Genomic DNA, 21,793 nt, shown 5'->3' with positions numbered 1-21,793 from the left:
TTCCTCAGCTGTAAACTGGGTCAGAAGCTTGGAGTCACTGTCCAAGCTCGGCTGTTCACTGGCTGTGTGTTCTTGGCATGTTATTCAACCTCTCTGTGCTTTAGTTTCCTCAGCTGTAAAATGGGGGTAATAATAGCATCCATCTTACAGGGTTATAGTGAAGATTAAATGAGTTAAGATCTGAAAAATGCTTAGAATAGTATGGGGCATGGAGGAGGCATCCAATTATTGTAGCTGTTGTTATTATTATTATTATTTCCACCCCTCCAGGCTGCCTCCACAGGACAGTGTTGTGTACTTCTAGGTCGTGGTTTGTAGCACAGATCTAAACTTAAGAGTATGTGCTTATATAAATACCCAGCATATTGACCCCCAGCCTGTCTAAACTCAGTCTCACAGCTCCCTTAGCTTAAAAGACAAGAAAGGGTTAGAACCCTGGAGCAGAGACCAGGCAGCCACTGCTTGCAGCTCATGGAACATTCACTGCCTCTTCAGCTTGCTCACCTGTAAAACTGGGTTGATAATACTCCCTCTGTTTGCACTGAATTCTCAGGAATGCACAAGCTGTTTATGCAAAAGTGCTTTTGGAGGAACTAATGAATACACTGAGTGAATATTACTTTAAAAATCATCCTAGGGAGGGTCTGTAGGCCTCAGTTTACCAATTATGGAGTTTAACAACAACCTGTAAAATATGATAAGATGATTTCCCAGATTCAGGCTGAACTAAATCCCTAGCATTTTAGGCCCAGCCTAGAGCTCCCTCGACTCTGCAACTCCCTCCTCTCGCCAGAAAAAATGCAAATTCCCACCTGCCCCCTGGGGGCAGTTCCATCTGAGCTGAGCACTGGAGAAATAAGAGGTGGCATTAATTATTCATATGCCTACTTATTATGCTTCTTTCCCCAGGAAACTCCCAGCTGTCCTAAAGGGCTTTGAAGAGAAGGGGTGTGTAGGCGCAAACCAAAACATAAGCCACTTTGTTGTGTCCTGCTTGCACCAACAAAGGTTGTCAAATGGCTGGAAGATGAGGAGGTGGGGAGGAGTGGAGAGATGCGACAGGAAGGCAGTGGGATGATAAGGGGGGGCACCAGCTCTGCCTACCTGCTGATCCAAATACTCTAGGTTTCTTTGCAACTGAAGATCTAAAAGTTCATCCTACCCGGAGCCCGAGGCCCAGAGGCCAAACAGCAACACAAACAAACAGGAACACACAAAAGAAAACAATAAAAAAAGAAGCAAAGCAGTTAAGAGTTAGCGACAAGGACAAGGAGAGGCTTCTCCCTCTGCCCTTGAGGAGTTCTCAGGAAGGGAGGGGTTGAGGATGTGGGCAGGCAAAGTAGTTCTCTACTGGACACTCCAGCGAGAGGAGGGGCACACGCAGACCCCAGTGCCATCTCTCCTAGGTCTGCCTAGGCCTCCATGGGAGAGGTGAGTGTCATCAGAGCAATTTAGGCAGCACTTGTTAGCAGCTGTTTCTGAGTTTTCTGGAAAAATCGGTTGTTTCTGGGTGCGTGTGTTTGCTGTGGGCAAAGCTTATATGCTGTGGACACTGGCAGAGTGAGAATCAGACAGAGAGGGGAAGGAGCAGCCGCCTAGCCTCCAGCCTGCCCAGCCCTCCTCCACTCTGGCCTCCTGGTACTGTTATGGAAATGAGTCAGCAACAGGCTTTCTGGAAAAGGATTCTGCCTGTTGGTCCCAGTGGTCCTCCCCAACCCTCCCAAGTGGAGCGTCTTATCTAGGTCTCTAGGTGGTGGCAAAAGTTCTCAGGAGAACAAATTCCAGGGAGAGACACGAGTAGAAAGAGGCAGAGAAAAAGGAGGAGACGCAATTCGGAAAATTTTTTCTTCCTCAATCATATCGCTTGTATCTCTCCCCAAAAGTGGCATTCCAGACAAAGGACAAACATGAAATAACTATGCTTCAGGGGAAAAAAGTTTAGAAGACCTTGTTTCTTGTTAGGAGCTCTGGCCTGATTTTTCCTGCCTAGGCCCCTTCTCCTGCATGCTGGAGAGGAGAGGGACCAGGATATTACATGCTCCCAGATCTCATCCCTCCTCCACGGCCTGTGTCACAGAGGAGAAGGGGTTATTGGCACCAAACTTGATACTGGGGCTAGAGTCCTGGCTGGGAGGGAGGAGGTATCCAGAGGCTGCTAAAAACCAGCCAGGCCAGGCACTAGGCACAGAGCGTCCCTGGAGTCCGCCCCAGTTTAGCTCCACCCTGAGTGGAGCATGGTGCCTTGGAGGCCCTGAGACAGGTGGAGGGGAGAAAGGACGTACCATCTTATCGTGGACCGTGGGGGATGGTGGGTAGTTGTAGGGGAACAGTCCTGCAGGGACTGGCCGCCTGTCTCCCAGGTAATCATACTGGAAGAGAAAGGGATCACAGAGGTGAGGGGTCTGTCTGGGACACAGAGTTCCCCATCAGCTGAAGCTCGAGGTTAGAGGTATTTGTGTTCAGTTCCCAGAGCAGATCCCAAACTGAAATGGACAGCAGCCCCCCTTGCAATGATCTGTCCAGGTCCTCAAGATTTGAAAAGACAGAACCCTCTCTGCCCTCTTATATGATGGCATGGTTTCTGGCACAACTTGGGGGCATGTACAGAAAGCAATGTCCCCACTCAAGAGGCAAAGCCATCCCCAAGACAGCTCTCCTACAGACAGAACCACAGGCCACGGGCTCCCCTGGGCAGCACTGCTGGTCCTGCAGACAAACGGCCCAGTGGCCCCATGGCCCAGATGCTCCCACATCTCTGCCTTTTCTCAGTAGATGGTCTTAGGCTTCTGGGGACCTCGGGATGAGGAAGGAAGGGCAGGCTGGTGGCTCACCTTGGGGGAGCTGATGGATCGCCTCATCACATAGGCAGCAGGGTCAGCATAGATGTCCTCACTGCGAGGTGGCAGCCGCTCAAAACGGGCACTGGGTGAGCGGACAGGGGAGTAAATGCGGGCACGGCTGTAGGAGCCCTGGCTGGGTGAGCGGGGCACAGAGTGGGAGCGGGGCTGCAGGGACAGGCGGCGCAGGGAGCTAGAGGCGGCATCCAGCTCATCATAATAGACTGGCTGCCGGGAGGGGCTTGGGATCCAGACGGTGGCATCCTGCCGCCCGTAGCTGGCGGGCTCCTTCCACTCTCGCAGCTGGTAGGCAGAGCCACCCCCATTGCGGAAGGCATGGCGCTTGTCCTCCAGGGCCCAGGGCGGGCTGATCCGATCATAGGCCGGCATGGAACAGATGCTCTCCGGCCGCACTCCTGGTGGGTAGTACTGATAATCATCGGGGTACTGGGAGGAGTAGGGGCCATAGTACTCAGGGACCCTGCGAGACACAGGGTAGAACCTAGAGGGACTGAGAGAGAGGGGACATTGTAATGAAGGCAGACAACACGGGCACCCCTCCACCCACCCCAGCCCCACCTCCAGGTCCCCCAGCCTAGAGCAGGGTGCTTGAATAGGTACACAGGGGCTGAGGTTTATTCCAGAGATGAGGGAAAGACTCCTGTCCTCACAGCCCCCTTCCTCAAACAACTCCCCAAGGCTGGACACTGCACCATTCAGAGCTTCAATCTTTGCCTCTTTAAAATGACATATCCCTAGGAAGAAACGTGAAGCCTTATCAGCCATCTCCATCTCAGCATGAACCAGTTTATCAGATCTTTTCTGAGAGAGGCAAATAGAAGAAAGTCTACCAGGCACCTGAAGGAGGGCAATGTAGGAGGGACGAAAGAAAGGGCGGCTTCCTGATCTGTTTTATATTATTTTAGAGATGAGGTCCATTCTGTCACCAGCCTGGAGTACAGTGGGGCCATCAAGGCTCACTGCAGCCTTGAACTCCTGGGCTCAAGCAATCCTCCCACATCCACCTGTAGAGTAGTAGCTGGGACCACAGGTGTGAGCCACCATGCCCAGCTTCCTGACTGTATGATCTTGTCAGGGACAGAACCAGTAGGTTCTTGGGACTCATCCCAAGTGGTTCTCCCCAGAGCAGGCCTGATGCTCCCAGGCACCAGACCACCAGCAATGCGCAGCCGGTCAGGCCACTAGAGGGCAGGTTCCTCCAGGGCCCCATGGCCTTCCTGAAGCTATGGCCTGCAGTCCCTGGAGCTGCCCAAATCCCCAGGGAAGGAGCCTGCAGCCCATTTGCCCTGAGAGACACCATTGGGCCCAATAAATGTCCCCAGATATTTCAAAGTCAGTCATTGGATAAAGGTGTAAATGGTCATAGATGGCCATGTTGGGACCAATGAGCTACTTTGTTTTGTTTTTTAACTTCATATAAATCATGGCTTTAAAACAATTAGAGTTGTTCAAAAATGGAATGAGTTGGTCTGGCAGTTAGTGAGTCTCAAGTGGGTGGAGCACTGGGGAGAGGATGTTGTAGGAGGGCCCATAGCTTGGATGGATGTATCACTATAACAACTTCAAGCCCCCTCCCGAAGCCTGCTGTGTTCTGGGTTCCCCAGCACGCCATGGAGGGCCACTGGGGTGCTCTGTCCCTTCTTCTGAAGGAAGCAGACAAAGAAACCAAGAATCAGGGACAGCAGCCAGACTCTAATGGTGGAGCCATGGGGCAGGCAGGATTTGGGCAAGCCAGGAAGCATGGGATTTGCTTGGTTTCCCAACTCAGCCTGCTTCCAGAAGGTTTCCAACAGGGGATGCCTCGTGGGCTATGACCCCACTCGCACGCTCTAGCCATAACACCATATCAGCCCCACCCCAGCCGCCGGCATGCCTCACCTCCGAAGGTCTTCAGGCGGGAGTACCCCCCGGCGCAGATTCACCCACTGCTGAAGCTGGTTCATGGAGCTCTTGCGCTGGGCAATTTTGTCAGGGTTGGTGCGTGGTGGGAAACTCCGCCGGTGTCCCCCAGTCTCTCCATCCTGAGACGGGAAAGCTGTGCTCCTTGGCCGGCTTGGGGAGTGGTACTGCCAGCCATTGGGCTGGGCAGGCTGTTCCCCACCCCCTGGCACTCTTGGGCCCTCGGGGTAAGGGCTGCCCGGCTCTGAGGCTGGCTCCGGTCCAGCTGGGAGGCCATTGGCTTTCATCAGAGGCTCTTTCTTGACTTCTGGCCTCTCAGGCCTTCTCTCTGCCTTCTCACAGCCTCGGCCATCACCCTCCCCTCGAGTCTTGGCCTCTGGCTCAGGCTTGGGGAGGCTGTTGTGGGGTGGCTGCTGGTGGTGCTTGCTGGGTGGGATGTTCTCCGAGTCTGGCTTCTCATGGCTGCAGGATGCCAAGGGAGATGCTGTCAGTGACTCTAGCCCAGCATGGAGTGGGGCAGGGGGTGCCAGACTGGGAAGGAGAAGAGGAGTGGGGAAGGATGGGCAGGGAGGTGGCTGGAACCAGGATTCTACGAATTCCAGTTCTGCTTCCTAAGTCCCATCCCTTCACCTTCTCGCTCCAGCCTGGGAAATTATTACACAACCTAACCCGCCCCTGCCCACACCTGCTGTGTTAACTCTGCCCCCAACGTCTTCTCTGCAGGTCATTCTCCACCCCACTCCCCTCTGCCAGTCTGCTTTGAGCCCAGCCTTCAAGCTATGGCATGACTAACCTCACCTAGTCTTGGTCCTCTCTGTGATCTATCCCTGACCCAGCTCCCCAAACTGGGTTTGCACTCACATCAGTAACTGTCCTTGATACTCCAGTGACAAAGGCTTGTCACAGGGCAGCTGTCTTTCTTATAGAAAGTTACTTAACTGCCAAGAGTCTTGGGCTCCTCATCAGCAGAATGGGCATAATAATAGCTCCCCTCCTAGGACTGCTGTGAGATAAAACATGGCGGGCACCAGGAGCAGAAGTTTCTGCTTTCAAACTCACAAGCACATAAACACGCTAGTTCCCTTTTCCAAAACACATTTCTTCCAGGACTGACTTTCTGTGAGAATACAGGCCCCACAAGGGTAGGAACATGGCAGACTTTCTTCCCCTGTGTTCCTAGCACCCACTACAGTGCCTTACACATTTATATTTACAGTAAGTATTTGTGAAATGAATGAATGAACTCCTGGAATTATGCCCCTTGGTTGAAGCGAAGATGGAAATTTGTGACAATTTTTCCCCTACAGCTTCCCAAACTCCACATATTCAAGTGGGATTGTTGAAACATTGCTTGGTAAACATTTCTAAGATATGTGGACTTGGAGTCTACACTGTGAAACCCCCTTTTCCTGGATCCCCCTTAGCACCTAACTCAAGACTCCACATCCAGTTAAGGGAGAGACAGACGCTGAGACCGTGGGTGATGGCGGGCGATGGGAGCGGCCATATGTTAAGAGTTTACTGCATGTTGAGTGTTTTACACGCACTCTGTGTAGGCCTCACAACAACCCTATGAGGTAGAGTTATATTTGCTGGTTTTTGAGCAGAGGAACCTCGGGTTCAGAGAGGGTGAGTCCCTTGCACTGAGGTCACGCTGCAGCCAAGTGGACAAGGTGTGATTCAAACCTGAGTTTATTTTCCTCCAAAGGTGGTGTGCTTAACACACACAGCCGAGAAAAACCAGCAAATGACCCTGACCTCTGGCTCCTGGCCAGACCCCAATGGAACCTGGCTTTTCTCTTGGCCTCCCCGAGCTCAGAGAGAAGAGGAGGAGCTGGCTAGGGGAAGAGAGACTTCAGGCTCTGAAATCATTCAGCCAGGCCTCCCGCCTGGATGCAAGGAGACGGCTCACACATTCTCCAGGGCTTCAAGTAGGCACACTGGGATTAGCAATGGCCCAGAGCTGGGTGTGTCTTCCATTCCCCTCTTTATTCTTCCTGCACCCCCACACTCAATTCCCTGGCACTCACCTGTGCCGCACAGCTTGGGGCACTGACTTCTGGGCTGGAGGGATCTGTACTCGAGCAGCCTCCCCCATGGCCTGGATCCAGGCCTCTTGCTCCTCGGGGCTCTCGGCACTGAAGAAGTAGGTGCGGACCCCGGCATGCTCAGCCTGTGGGGAGAGGCAGCGTGTGGAGCTGGCCTCGGCCTCATCCACCCAGCACACAGTCACCTGTTGGGAGAAGACACCAACGCCCACAGAATGGGCAGTCAGTTGGGCCATTCCCTGCACCTGGGGCTCTTCCCCATGCGGAGCTCAGGAGCAAGGTGAAGAGGGCAGCTTGCAGCTACCCCAAGGGTTCCAGCTGGTACCCAGGTATCCACCTTGGCTGGCTCTCTGGGCACCATTAGGCAGCCCAATAACCAGGTCAGCCTACTTGCCCCACCTGGGGTAATTAAAGCAGGAGGGACAATGATCACACCCATTCTCCCGGCAAATTCCATGTTTGATTTCAAAGGCAATGACCCCATGTCTGGGAGAGAGGACCCCCTGAGCACATGCCAATCTTAGCCCCAGCTTCACTGCTGAGAAGCTAGCACTGTCTCTTCCACGTGGAGAGACAGCCAAGCCCCTCTCTGCGGGCATGCAAAGCAGGCACTGGCATACAGATGGGGCACACTACCTAGTTGGTGGCTGCGAGCAGGTACTGCGGGCGGGAACCCAGAAGAGAGCTCCTGTCCAGAGGAGGGGTCCTCACGCGGTCAGAAGGAGGAGAAGCAGAGAACAGGTCAACCAAACACCAAAGGGAGAGACAGAAGACGACGTGGCAGGAAACGGTGAGGAGCACAGGGAAGGGGGAATATTCAGATTGTCCCCTTCTACTCAGCGTTCCCCCAGGAATGGCAGCACCCAACAATGCCCAGTTCTGCCTACCAAGGGGTGGGGAGTGGAGAGCTTGCCCCAGGGAAATTCGGGCTGGTGGTAGAGAGTGAGTCAGGGAATCGTAGTGCTAAGCCTGGCTCTGCTCCTGACCAGCTCTGTAACTGCAGACAAGTTGTGGTTTTGCTCTGGTCTTCACTGATGCATCTATTTCATGGGAAAAGAGTCTGCCTGGTGAAATTCAAAGTTCTTAGGCCACAAGCAAAAGAGGCCACAGGACTAAATGCTTTCTGGGACCTCAGCATACTTCCCAGTGAGATCCTCAGTAGCCTAGCTTAGCCCACTCAACAGGGGACATCTAGCAGTGATTCAGAGTCTCGGATGTGAGCCTCACTCCAGCCTCTGACCCCTTGAGCCCTAAATCCTGGGTCTCTGGGGGTTGAGATAGCTTCAGGGCTCCCCTGAACAGCAACGTCAAGCCCACACCCTCTAAATGCTCAAAAGATTCCTCAGCTGCAGCTGGTCCCACCTCGCCTCCACCTGTCCCCAGCCCTCATTTTCTTTCTGACAGGAGCCATTACCCAGCAAGAGGCAGGGGTGGGCCTCCTTCCTCTGGTCCCCACCCTCCAGCAGAGGGCTTAGCATGTAGGTGTGGGAGAGGGCAGGGGAGGTGTTGACAAAAAGCCAGTGAAGACTAAGAAGCTGAGACTTGCGACGGATGGGGGATAGAGAGACCAGGGGGCCCAAGCAAGCCTTCTGGGTGGAGAACACAGGGTTATTGTAGAGGGGAGACACACAGGCAGGGCTCGTGGGTGTGTCCTGGGGTGGGTGGGAGCGGGCAGCAAATGAATTCATCAATTCAATGAGCATCCAGGGAGAAGCCTGTGTGTGTGGAACTCGCTGGGGGCACCAGTCACAAGGAAGGCAAAGACAGGCTCTTGCACTTGAAGAGCTGACAGTCACGCTGGGGGACAAAACATGCCGCGGGAAACAAGGAGAGAGCAGAGGCACAGGGACAAGTGCTGTGACAGGAGAAGGCAGAGGGCCTGGGAAAAGACAGGGCCATTGATGGGGAGTGGGCAGGGGCACTGGCCTGCAACTATGAAAGGGGGCCAGAGAATTGAGGGAGCTGTCCCAGCGGGGCAAAGCCCCCGGACCCTCTGTGGGGCCAGAGTTAGGGAGAGGTTAAGGCATTCAGTGGTAGCCTGGGCAGGAACAGTTCCTGGCTCATTCTTAGCCATCCAAGAGTTTCGCTCGGTGGCCACAGCAGGACAAGCCTCCCATCTGTCTCAGCTCCCCTCCCTTTCCTGGGGAAGGGCCATGGAATAGCCACAATCAGAACCTTTTGTGGGCCACCGAGCACAGCCCTCAGAGTCAGGTTTAAAAGAGGCAGCGCAGTGTGGGGGAAGGAGGCGAGGGGCTGGTGGGCAGAGAGGTGATATCTGGGATCTGTGGTGGAGGGAGTGTGTCAGTCACTCGGGGATGTTTATCTCACGCCTGCTGCTGGCAGAGCTCCGAGCTGGAACGTGTCTGTGTCTCTGCACAGGTCTGGTGGGGAGGGTGAGACAGGCTGTTTGATTGTGTGTGTGGGTGTGTGTGTGTGTGTCTGTGTATAACAGGACTACTTGTTGTTGGTTAAACAGCCTGTTCCTATTTCCCCAGCTAGAACCGGCTCCCTGGAGTCAGAGTTTTATTAATTGTTCATTCTCTTCACACCTCTGGCATACAAGACCCCGGGAGGCCGGAAACTAATTATGTGCCAAAGAAGTCCTTCCTTGCTCCCTGTAGCGGGCCCTGTGCATGCTGCCCAGCTCTTTTCTGTGGCCAGGTGACTAGAGCCTGAAGGACAGGAAGGGACAGAGTCCCTTCTTCTAAGGCTCTAGAAGCTCAAGGAGTGACCTACAGATCCAGTCATCTAATATCATAGCTTTGAAGGGTCTTGGACAGCAATTGTCAATTAGGGGAGAGAGGGCTTTGTACCAAGAAAATGTGTGGCTGGTATTATAATTTTATATTTGGAAAATGAAAAGGGACCTATGATTTTTGCATCATAAAATACAAAAGGGCATGAGATTTTTATAGTTTTTGATGGGTCATGGATTTTTAAATGTGGAAAAACACTGGCCTAGGATGAGCCAGCTGCAGGCACATCTTTAACGGGTGGCTCCCCAGGGGTTCAAGGCAGTGATATTGAGCAGGCAGGAAAGGCCCATTTTCCTGTGCACTTGTTCTCTCAAATGGTTTCTTCATAAGACTTGCAGCTCTTGTGGAATGAAACTCAACTTCTAATATTCGTTAAAGATTGAAATTTGAGTAAGTTTGACTTGGGGGTAGGTCCAGTTTCCCGAAACCACGGTGGGGAGGAAGCCTTTCCAGAAAAGGTCTCAGAACCCACCAGCCACAGCTCCTGCCTCTGCCCAGAGGGATTTCCCAGGGGCAGGAACTGGGCAAAAAGTCCAAGGACTAAGAGCATAACTATTCCTGCCCCAGTAACAATTGTGGTGCTGCTGAAACACATCTCTACTGGCCCACTCTTAGGAGAATTGCCCACCCAACCCCCAAGAGAGAAGGAAGGTCCCAGCATAACCTTGCTCTAGCCTTACAAGAGACTGTGCTGAGTCTAGGGGCCATTACTACTCCCCCTCCCCCCACCCACCACCACTGCTATGACCACCACCACCTGGGATTCCTTAGAGCGATGGCTCTTGGCCCTTCTCCATTCCCATAGGCTCTAGAAGAGCAGGTCTTCCTTCCCCACCTGCCCTGGGAAGGGAAGGCCAACTGACCTTAAACGTGTGTTTCCGGCTGATGTTGTCTGAGGGCTGCACTGAGGCTACCCGGAAGCTCAGGAGGGGGATGCTGCCCAGGATACTCTCTTCCTTCTCATCTGTCAGGGAGAGAGGCACAAGAAGGGGGTGTGTGTGTGTGTGCACGCACGCGCGTGCGCCAGGGGTGGGGAGGAGTGTGTTGTCCCTCCCTGATTAATATCAATACATATTTGTTGTTCACCTCCTGTTTGTCAGGCACTCAGGGCCACCACACATGCTCCGAGAGGACACTCCCTGGAGTTAGGGAGTGTGGTGGCCCTGGAGAGGCTGTTCCAGACACTGGGACTACAGAGGTGAGTAAGAGAGAAGTAGTGCCTACCCTAAAGGAATTTGCATTCTAGTGCACAAATAAACAAAGAAATAACAGCTGATATTTTGGAAGCGTTCAGGCACTGTTCTAAGTGAAATGCCTTAATGGATTTAATCCTCCCAACAAACCTATGAGGAGGTACTATTATTACCGTCATTTTATAGGTAAGGAAGCTGAGACACAAAGAGGTTAGATGATTTCTCCAAGGTTACTTAGGCAACAAGTGGTAAAATTGGTCTTCAAACACAAAAACTGAACTCCAAAGCTAGCATTGTTGACCACTATCCTATCTATCCTGCCTCGCTAAATGAGACCATCCCAGCAGTGACATATGTAACAAGGTGATGGGATAGATCATTGTAGAGTGGACTATCCCACCTTCTGCTCTCTGGTGCCTCTGGGTAACTCTTTCTAAGGTTCTCTCTGGCACTCAGAGCCTGCTTTGCCCTTTCCTGCTGCAGATCCCCGCTGAGGTTCTATGTCTCCACAGGAAAAGGCACCCCTGCATGGAGTGCTCTGGCCCTCTCCTCCCTGGGATTGGGCTAACAGTCCAGCTATTATATAATTCATCCCGGATCTCCAAAGGAGCCTGATGGATTGGCCAATCGGGCCCCCAGCTGGAAGCAGGAAGCAAGAAAGGGTGGGGAGTGCTCTGTGGGACAGTGGGGGGGACAATTATGAGACCATGGCAAGGCCGTCTCCAATTCCCTGGGATCACTATTTGTTCCCCAGGCTGGGGACTCTGAAAAGCCTTGGCTAGGGTTCAGAAGAAACCTCTGTAGGGTTATAAACTCCTTAAGCCCTGCTTCTCCTCCTACTCATCACATCTACACAATACTTGGCCCACAGATCAGCTTCTCTGTTTGGACCCCAGCATGGTACCTGGAGGAAGGGGTAAACCAGAGTAGTAGGAGGCACTTGGGGTTGGACCCCAGGGCTGCCTTCAGGAAAGCTGAGGCTCTTGTCCTCCAGAGATGGAGCCCCTGCATGACAGAGTCCAGGCCAGCATTTAGGGGAGTCCTGGGTCCATCTCTTTGTGAACAGTGGCCCCCATTTTGGTGTGTCCTGAGCCTTTGGGTTCTCAGCTCCTTGAGGTTCTACCCCCACTGCTTCCCAAAGACTCTCCTGTGCAGAGACCCCCAATTTTCCTCCAGTTTCATTCCCACTCTGGCTCCACTGCGGCCCCATATCTTGGAGGCTCAGCACCTCGGCCTGGGCCTGGGCAGATTCCTCTCCCTGAGTCTTGGGCTTTTCTCTGGGACTGGACTCTGTATGCTCAGCCCCTTCCTGATTTCCCTCCTTGGGGTTCAGGTGGCTGCAATACAGCAACCAGCAACAGCAGTGCTCTGCAGGGTCACTGGGTACAACCTTTGTTTGCCAAAGTTAATGATTCACTGAATTGCTCCCAGGAGGACTGGAAATCAGGGCTGTGCCTTCCTGGGCCAAGGGAGTGAAGGAAAGAGCCTCTCCTGCTTCATAACAATTGCACCCTCTCTCCTCTCATCCCTCACGCCTATTTCCTCCCCTGCATCCACATGGCGCCACCATCACTGACCTCAACCCTTGCTGGTGCCCTCAGCCTGCCTTGGCACAACTTTTAAAAATAGAGAGTAGGGAGAGGCTGTTGGGGTCAGCAGAGAAGGTGAAGCCGGAGGACATGTTCACTCATTCAGTATTGACTGAGCACCGACAAAATGGCAGGTAGTGTTTTAGGTGCTGTGGATACAGCAGTGACCAACACTGACAAAAGTTCCTGCCTTCACAGATGGGACTGTGCATTCCAGTGGGACAGGAGGAAAGGCCACACACAAGCTCCAATTAGTAGGTGACCTACTAGTAGTGACTAGTGACCTCCTCCTCTTTGTGCTCATCCTCTCTCCCCATTCCTCCAGGACTTCACCAGCCATATGACCACCTTGTTCACCCAGTGTATCGCTGGAACTCTGCCTGAAACCTAGCAAGCATTGTTGAATGTGAACTGAATGGGTGAGTGAGTGAGTGCGTGAGTGAACAAGTGAGCTCTGTTTTTATCCTGCTGCCACTGGTGCCAGGACCACAGTGGGGAGATCTGCCCTGCTGGTGCCCATCCAAAGCCAAGCTTGGGGATATGGCAGAATGAGAAAGAGTAGTGGGTCCTGGCTTCCTGCCATCCCTGCCAGTCCAAGGGCCAAGCTCACCTTTATAGTAGAAGAGGCAGCGATCCACCAGGACGAACCAGCGCTTGTTCCACTGCTTAACCCCAGAGCTGGCCTGCGGGACATGGGAGAGGCAGATGTGAGGGCTGCAAGCTGGACATGGACGAGGAGATGGAATGCAGGGAAAAGGGCACCGTGTCAATTATAAGGACACCCTGGCCCTAGCTGCGGCTCTGCTGTTAGTGCACGGCAGCAACCCCTGGAGACCTCAGATGCAAGGAACTGACATTAGATTATTGCCTGTGACCTTCCAGTTCTATCATTCGGTGCCTCCCCTGGGGAGGATAACAGGGGCAAGAGATGGGCAGAATGAGTGAGTGGAAGTGCAGGCAGGGATAGTGGCAAGGCCAATCTGGTGCCAGTCGGTGGACCCTAGACTAGCAGGAGACACCCCTACCCCCCACCATAATAAGCGGGACCTGCTGGGGAGCTAGTGGATTGTTCCGACGGGGTTGGGGATTCAGCATGTTTCAAGGTCATTGCATCTGTCCATCAGGAAACCGGGCTGGGTTCCCAAGTTTGACATAAATTTTTCTGTGTGATTTTGGGAAGATACTCAGTTTCTCTGAGCCTTTATAAAATTAGGAGACTCATTCACAGAGACAGCAGGGGGACATACCAAAAAAATACACAGCCTGTCATAAGCACACAGGAATCCTTATTCTGTGAGGAGAAGGTGGAGGCTACAGTGGCCAGAACCACAGGGTGGCCTCACCTGTTTGAAGAGCCAGCCCGCCTTGGTGACAGGTGCATTGGGGTTCCGCTTCATGGAGTGTGAGCGCTTGCCAAAGGCGACGGCTTTGCGGGCTGTGCGAGTTGCCTGGGGGCAGAGAGAGAAGCTGACCTAGGTCTCCAGTCTCCTCCTTCCTGCTCTATCTGCAAGGGAGCCACCCCTGCTAGAGCTGCTTCTCCCTAGGATTAACCCTGGGGTGCCCTCACACCAAGGGGCCCAGGTGTGAATCTTGGATCTATTACTAACTTAAGAGCAGGGCCTTTCAGTTCTTTGGCAATTTTTCTCATTTCTAAAATAGGGCTCAAAATAATAGTTCCAAAAAACAAAATAATAGTCCTACCTGTCTCACGGCCTTTTTTTTTTTTTTTTTTTGGAGGTGAAAATAATAAGATTTCCAATTTCACTCTGGCCTATCCTACTCCCAACCTCCTACTCCCTCTCTCTTCCACAGTGTGTTCTGGAAGTTAACTCCCTGCATCCTCCTGCTCTGGGAGTCCCATGTGTAGTCTCGTGCCCGACATAACACAAAGCCAGGAGGAGAGACGGGTGTTCTCCTAGCTCTGTGTTTCCACGTGGACCCTGTCATTCTTCCACACTCTGGCAATAGTCCACCTTTCTGGAAGCACCACTGCCTGATCTCCCACTGTTTAATCCTTCTCATCACTGTCCGCTTCTCAAGCGTTCTTTCAGTCTAAGGGTTTTGATGTTAGTCCTCCTCTTCATTCTGTCCTGCATCACTGTGGAAAATCTCCTTGCTCAGGAGCATGACCCATCAATGCCCTAACTTTATACAGCCTTGATGTCCCCAGCTCCAGCACCCTCCACCTGCACTCCAGCGACGCTCCCAGGGCTACACCTTTAATCTTCTCAGCACCCCAAGCCCCTCCGCGGCTAACATCTTCACTTCCAGGATTCCTGCTTTCTGATCCCAACATTCCACCCTTTGGGCTTTCTCACTCCATTAACTCAACACCAGCTTTTCTACTCCATTGAGGTCCCCAGCTCCTCAATTCTTGTCTTTTTTTCTGGACCCATCAGCTCCTCCCGGTTTTCGTTACTTCCCTACAAAGCCTGGCCCCATGGTGGAGTATATCAACCGGGCTCTCAGAAACCTCATCTATTGTCTTCCTACCTCACCTTCTCTAAAACTCAATACGGCACTCCAAATTAATCAAATTGTCTACTCTCCCTGCACTCATAGCCAGATTATGGTGCTGCTGGAGAAAAAAAAAAAAAAAATCACACTGCCATACAGATGAGGTTGCCACAGAGCCACAGTCCCAATCCCAGGAGGCTCAGCCCCAGATGGCAGCTCCACCCCACACCTTCACCATCCTTCCCAGCCCCCCGACCTCCCCTGCCTCTGTCCTCCCGACAATGGACCTGCTCCTCCACAGAGAAATTTGAGGCTATTAGACATGCACTCCCTCAATGTCACACCCTTTTACCTAGAAAATGACTGTCCTTACACTATCTTTGCCTCTTCCCCTCCAACGTCAAAAGAAGAGGTGCTGCCCTCCTTCCAAGGCTAAACACTTCTAACCCATTGTGTCCTCTGAGACTTAACTCCACCGATCATCTCCTCTCAAATATGTTTCTGATGCTTCCTCCTCCACTGATGTCTTCTCCTTAGCAAATGCACTCAAGTCTCTCCATCTGAAAATGTCTCTGTCTCTCTCTCATGCTCCCACACACATACCCAAATTCCCCCTTCAATACACCCAATGTCCACTGTGAGGTAATACCTTCCCCTTACTTACTCTTCAGTCCTAGGCTCCTGGGAAGAGTCTCAACTTTCTCTCCCTCCATCACTCCTAAACCTCCTCTACCTATTTTCTGAAGTGGCTGTTGCACTGTTAGTGAATTAAGGCCACTCACTCTAAAGCACTGGGCAGTCTTAACCTTTCTGACTTTCCTGAAACTCTTCTTTGGATTTCTACAAGACTATTGTTTCTCTTTCAATACCTCCATCTGTGGCCACTCCTTCTCAATCTCCTCTACTTCTACTCTCCAAGTGTTGGTGGGCCGCAATCACACTTTTATTATTTTATTTTTATTTTCTCATTTTTACATCGTGCCTGTGTTACCTCATCCATACCCATTGCTTGAGCTATAAGCAATATGATAAAATCTCCCTAAGCTATAGCCAAGACCTGTCTTCCAGCTCAACCCATTTTATACCTGCTTGTCTGCCAGGATTAAGTAAGTGCAAAACTGAACTCATTTTCTTTCTAACCAAGCCTGTTCTGCACTTCTCATCTTGGTGAATGGTACCATGAGCCACCTAGCCACCCACCCCAGAACTCCACGTTATCTTACATAGGTCCCTCATTCCTCTGTTCCATTACACAATCGTGTATACAGGGCTGATGAGTCTGTCTTCTTAATAGTTCTCAAATCTGCTCTTGCCTCTCAAATTCCACTACCGTGGTCTTAAAGGTCCTCATCACTTCTTGCTGTCCGCCCTCTACAATGAACTAAGGTTTTTTTCCAAAACACAAATAATCCTATTTCTCTCTTGCACTCATCACTTAAGAGAGAGGTTCGATTCCTCAGCACAGCACAGAGGACAGGTTTGTGAGATATGGCAGGGCCTGTCACCCACCTTCTGCCCCTTCACCAGACAGGCCCTGCTTCTGGTTCTCTCCATCCTCCCGTGCCTTTCGCAGTGTGCTCCCTGGCACTGGGGGAGGACCCATCTTCCCTTGGCCACTGTCAAATCCCAACTTATGCTTTAAAGTTTGCTGCAGACTCCCCCACTCCACGAAGTCCTGATCCCCCTGAGTGGTTAGCTGCACACTACTCTCCACACATCTGTACAGTCCAAGCCACGGCCCATGGGCCACACGCAGCCCAGGATGGCTTTGAATGCAGCCCAACACAAACTTTCTTAAAACATTATGATTTTTTTTTCTTAGTTCATCAGATATTGTTAGTGTTAGTGTATTTTATGTGTGGCCCAAGACAATTTTTCTTCTTCCAGTGTGGCCCAGGGAAGCCAAAAGATTGGACACCCCTTGCCTAAAACCTGTCACAATGCAGCTTTCTATCTCCTCCATTGCACCATGAGCTCTTTGCAGGGAGGAACTTTTGTCTTTTTCATCTCTTTATCACCAGAGCCAGCAAGGTATCCAGCCATAACAAGCACTCAGCAACTGTTTGTAGAAGGAAGTAAGGAAGAAATTGGCCTTTATTATAAAGTACTCCCACAACTGGGAAATAACATTATTATCTGAACATTACTAACAAAAATACACATATAATGACTGAGATTTGCCATTGGAAGAAGTCACCACAACCCTATGCAAATCTCTAAATCCTTCCCTTCTCTCTCAGTCCAACACTTTCATAATTCTACCTCCTCTCTCCACGGCCTAGAGACTGCCACCCATAGTTTACCACTCCAGACAACCTCCCACTAACTCCTGAATATCCTGGCCTCCTATCTTTCTGCCACAGCTTCTCGGCAAACTGAGGCTAATCCAGCTACCTGCCTTCCCTGCTCTCACAGCCAGGCTATGAGCATGCTGGAGGAAAACCACACAAACCTGCAGATTTAGGGCTGCACAGAATCATCTGCCCCAGATGATCCTTTGAAATTATAGGGCAACATTTCATGTGTCCTTCATTGACCATCATTCCTGTTTCCCAAACCTGTATCATGTATTTTCTTTTTTTTTTATTATTATACTTTAAGTTTTAGGGTACATGTGCGCAACGTGCAGGTTTGTTACATATACATACATGTGCCATGTTGGTGTGCTGCACCCATTAACTCGTCATTTACATTAGGTATATCTCCTAATGCTATCCCTCCCCCTTCCCTGGATTAAGAAAATGTGGCACATGTATCACGTATTTTCAAGCTCCCAGTCCCGCACCTGATGCTTCCCCACCCACCCCATTCCTCTCAGGAGAAAACCCTGCCTCCTACTTTTCTGCACAAGTTGAGGACATCATGTGAGAGTCTCTTTAATTTCCTAGACACCCACTCCCTAGCCTCACACGCCTTTTTTAATGCAGTTTCAGGAAGAGGTGGCTTTTCCCCATCCAGTCTAACAGCACCTCTGCATCTGACTCCCTCTGTCTCCATAGAAATGTGAGTCCTCCTTCTCCTGAACCTACTACCTACTGGCCTGTTCCCCTCACGCCTCTGACATCTTAAAACAAAACCAACAAATGAAACCTCCCTCCAGTCTTGCATTACCTTCTAGCTTCCATTCCCTGCCCTTCCATTTCCCATCACAGTCAAGTGTCTTTAAAAACACTTTTTTGAAGTATTTCAAACATTTCAAAAAAGTAGGGAATAATATGATATCATCATTTCATGTTGTTTTTCCCTAATAAAACAAGACAACTGGAGCTAAAACTCTCTCAAGCCCCTCCCCAGTCTCATTACCTTTCCTTCCTCCCTAGAGGCAACCACTGACCCAAAATTAGTCTTCCTGTCCATGATTATGCACTTCTACTGCAGATGTTCCTATAAATATGTAGTACTGCTTTTCATGTCTGTACATTTACATAAGTGATATCATATTTCTCATATTCTGCCACTTGCTTTTTACTCAACGTTATATTTTCAGGATTTATCCTTGTTAATACACACAGCTCCAGTTCATTTTAATTTTTGGCAAGTGCTCCATTATGTGATGGTATACTACCATTTGTTTTCTAGTTCCTTAGAAGAGCAGTTTCTATGCTATGCTCTTTCTACATCTCCTCTCCCATTCCCCCTTTTACCTCTCCAGCCTGCCTTCTGCTCTTCTCACACCACTCAAACTGCCCTTGTCAGGGTCCCCAATGACCACGTTGCTGCTAAACCCAGAGGACACTTTCAGCCTCTGTCTTCCTGGCCCTCTTTGCAACATTCTTCTCTAGACTTCCTTCTCCTGGGGCTCTCTTCCTTCCTTCCCCCTCTCTGAGCTCTCAATCACCATGACCTTCGTGACTATCCTTCAAGACCAGTGGTTCTCAATGAGGTTGGGGAGATTTTGTCCCCAAGGGACAACTGACAATGTCTGGAGACATCCTTGACAGTCACCCCTGGAAAAGAGGTGCTACTGGCATTTAGTGGGCAGAGGCCAGGGATGCTGCTCAACATCCTACAGTGCACAGGACAGTCTCATAGCACGATGAATCATCCAACCCCGACTGCTAGCAATGCTGAGGTTGAGAACCCCTGGTCTAGATGTTGGTCTTCTACGAGGTTCTGATCTGAGCCCTCTTCCCTTCCTACTCTCCACTCTCTTCCTGGGTCACCTTGCCTACTCTTGGAGCCTGCAGAAATAGCTGGACAGGCTACAATTTCCTAGGATTCCCAGAGATCCCACTAAACATGCATTGAAGACGTTTCCAGCCCAACAGCTTGCCTTGAGGGCTGGACTTACCCGGACGCTGGGCCGCTCTGGAGGGACCTCGGACACCATGTTGTGGTTGGGTATGTCACTGTTGGTGGTAGCCGGGCGTTTCCCACCTGTTTTATTGGACATGTCCAAGGCCGATCTGATTTCATGTCGACCAGAGAAAAGAGATTGGTGAGATCCAAGAAACAATGGAAACCGCCCATCCTTTTTCCACACCCTGCCACCCACTGTTTCAGCATCAGCACAAAATTAGATCTCTTGAGTGCCATTGAGGGGTCACCTCAGCCACTCCTTTAGCCTTTCTGAAATTATATGTCAGTGATCTTGGACATTTATTTTATTTATTTTTTGAGACAGGGTCTTGCTGTGTCACCCAGCCTGTAGCACAGTGGCACAATCAAGACTCACCACAGCCTTGAATGCCTAGGCTCAAGTGATCTTCCCACCTCAGCTTCCAGAGTAGATGGGACCACAGGCATGGGCCACCATGCCTAGCTAATTTTTTTTTTTAGAGAGACGGGGTGTCACTATGTGGCCCAGGATGGTCTGAAACTCCTGGACCCAAGTGATCCTCCCACCTTAGCTTCCCAAAATGCTGAGATTACAGGCATGAGCCACCTGTTCCCAGTCCTGGACATTTATTTTAAAAGTCTAGACCCTGGGGCTCTAGAAATCCTTTCCTTCTACTTTAAAAGACACAACTGCTTAGTGGCCTATGAGAGTAGATTAATTATCCTCTTTTCTTTTTTTCTCCTTTCATTTGGTGAGCCAGGATCCACAGTGAGAGGAATTAGCATTTGGCTCTCATGATCATATCAGATTTTCTCAGTGCTTCCGTCAAAGGCCCCTGGGTGCTATGCCAGCCTCATACCTGTCTTCTACTCCATCAGCTCAACCTGCGGGGTGCACCACCCTGGCTTTTGCTAGACCCTAGGAAAAGTGGATGAGGGTGTCAAGCCAGATGGGTCTCAGATGCTTCCAGTCCTCAGAACCGAGGTGAGTGACTGCAAAGCCCTTCTGCTTTCCTTCCCCTCCCTGTTGCCTTCTGCTTTCCAGCTGCAAGGAGGCGGTGGGATGGTAGTGGTTAAGGGCAGAAAGCCCAAACAGCAAGTAGGGGACACACTTACATTTTCAAGTCAAATTTTTTGTTTTCCTCTGGGACCTGGCCAGTCACTGGGTGTAGAAATGTGTTCCGTCTTTCATTGTGGCTGTAGAGGGAAAAACAAAAGAGTTGTGGTAAAGATGAAGAAGGCAGAGACAAAAGCCAATGCGTGGACAGACCCTGGGTGGTGACAGGGACAGGTGATCATGTAAGGAGCTTGTGCCTCTGTCCTCCAGGGGGATCCATGGGAGGCCTGGGCTGACATCTGGATGAGGGTGGGGGCGGGGTGGGGGAAGGAAGAAATGAAGCCTGGTCACCTCCCACTAGTCAGTGCTAACTACTTACTAGAGTTCTCTGAAGCTGGAAATAAGCCACACTGAACTCTTTCAGTGGTTATCCTAAGTGTGGGGAAGAGGGGTTCCAACAGCCAATTCAGCACATCAGGACCTCACGCATAGCAGGTTCTCTCCCAGGGACGGCGTCTGCCAGTGAGCCACATAAAAAAAAAGCTCCCCCATAATTTGCTGAAAAAACTTTCTTGTGACCTTGGACTCCTCCTCCTTCTCCTGCTTTATGCCCTGTCTCTCTTAAAAGGAAATGGGAGCTCAAAAAATTCCATTCTTGAGCTTGGGCTTGGACCCACCCACACCCTAAGTCCAGGGTCTCCTGTCTAAGGGCTGCTTGATGTCATTGAGACCTCAGGGGCTGTCAGGCATGAAGGTCAGTGCTGGCTCAACAGTCCAATCTCATTAAGGGATGCTGTGTCCAGGAGAGGGGCAGGGCGTTGTGAGGATGGCCTGCCAGGAAGCAGAAGGGAGCAGGAACCCAGGGTTTGGGGGGTGGGGGGTAGGTGCAGAGGCAGTTGGGGAACAGCATCGTGGAGGCTCCTTGGGAAGACCTGCTGTGTCTCCTCCGGCTGGCTGAGTGTCAGGACAGTTCCCCAGGAGGCTCTCAGGGGAGATGGGGAGGAAGGCAGCAGACAGAGCGCAGAGGGGCTGATGCAGCGGTCTAAGCCATAATGGCAACCCCCAAGATGGATCCAGTAAGCGGTGACTACTTGGCAAGAATATAGCAGTGGAGATTCAAGCATTCAGCCAGTGGAGGGACTAGATGAGTTAAGGGCCTTTTCACCCATCCCTCTTGAGAAATACTGTGAGAACCCAGAGTAGGTGCCAAACTCCCACAAGGAACAGGCACTAGGACAGAGGCCATGGAGACAGGGCCACTCAAGCACACCCACAGCAAAGAGCCGGCTCTGCTTGACAAGTGGCAGGTCAGCCAGCAGCAGAGGAAGGAGATCTTAGCTTAGTCCCTTCAGTTGCATCAGAGAAGGAAAATAACCTTTTGGGGGCCCCCTTTCAATAGCCCAGGACACATCCCAGCCCTTGGGCTGTCTGCTAAAGCTAAAGATAATATAAAAGAGTGTTTTTTTCAGTTTCCAAAGCTATCATGCTCAGATGTAATCCAAAGACATGCAGGAGATAAAAGCACAGCAGGCAGTGCCTACAGTCTATGTGGAAATCTGGGCTTCGCAGCCCAGGCTTGCCAGCCAGGACCCAAAACCAGGCGTGTGTCCACCAGGCCTGGGTTCTGAGTCTAGCACATTGATAATCCACTCCCCACT

General features: G+C 51.2%; 1 protein-coding gene across 9 annotated transcripts in view; it reads right to left on the bottom strand.

The window, feature by feature from the left end:
* Positions 1-21,793, bottom strand: part of PLEKHA6 (pleckstrin homology domain containing A6) — a 153,245-nt gene that overhangs the window by 29,513 nt on the left and 101,939 nt on the right. For 5 of the 9 annotated variants that reach the window (XM_031014036.3, XM_055368977.2, XM_055368959.2 and 2 more), the window contains 10 exons: positions 20,195-20,275; positions 19,092-19,206; positions 13,687-13,791; positions 12,954-13,026; positions 10,425-10,525; positions 6,788-6,990; positions 4,737-5,219; positions 2,832-3,348; positions 2,283-2,369; positions 1,105-1,158 (listed from right to left, as the gene is read on the bottom strand). In XM_031014036.3, coding sequence (XP_030869896.3) covers positions 1,105-1,158; positions 2,283-2,369; positions 2,832-3,348; positions 4,737-5,219; positions 6,788-6,990; positions 10,425-10,525; positions 12,954-13,026; positions 13,687-13,791; positions 19,092-19,206; positions 20,195-20,275 — 1,819 coding nt within the window. The other 4 variants (XM_055368988.2, XM_055368998.2, XM_031014042.3 and 1 more) reach the window with 4 other exon arrangements.

Source organism: Gorilla gorilla, chromosome 1 (assembly GCF_029281585.2).
Source record: "Gorilla gorilla gorilla isolate KB3781 chromosome 1, NHGRI_mGorGor1-v2.1_pri, whole genome shotgun sequence".
Lineage (NCBI taxonomy): Eukaryota > Metazoa > Chordata > Mammalia > Primates > Hominidae > Gorilla > Gorilla gorilla.
Note: the sequence above shows the minus strand (reverse complement) of the source record. Positions and strands in the feature narration are given on the sequence as shown.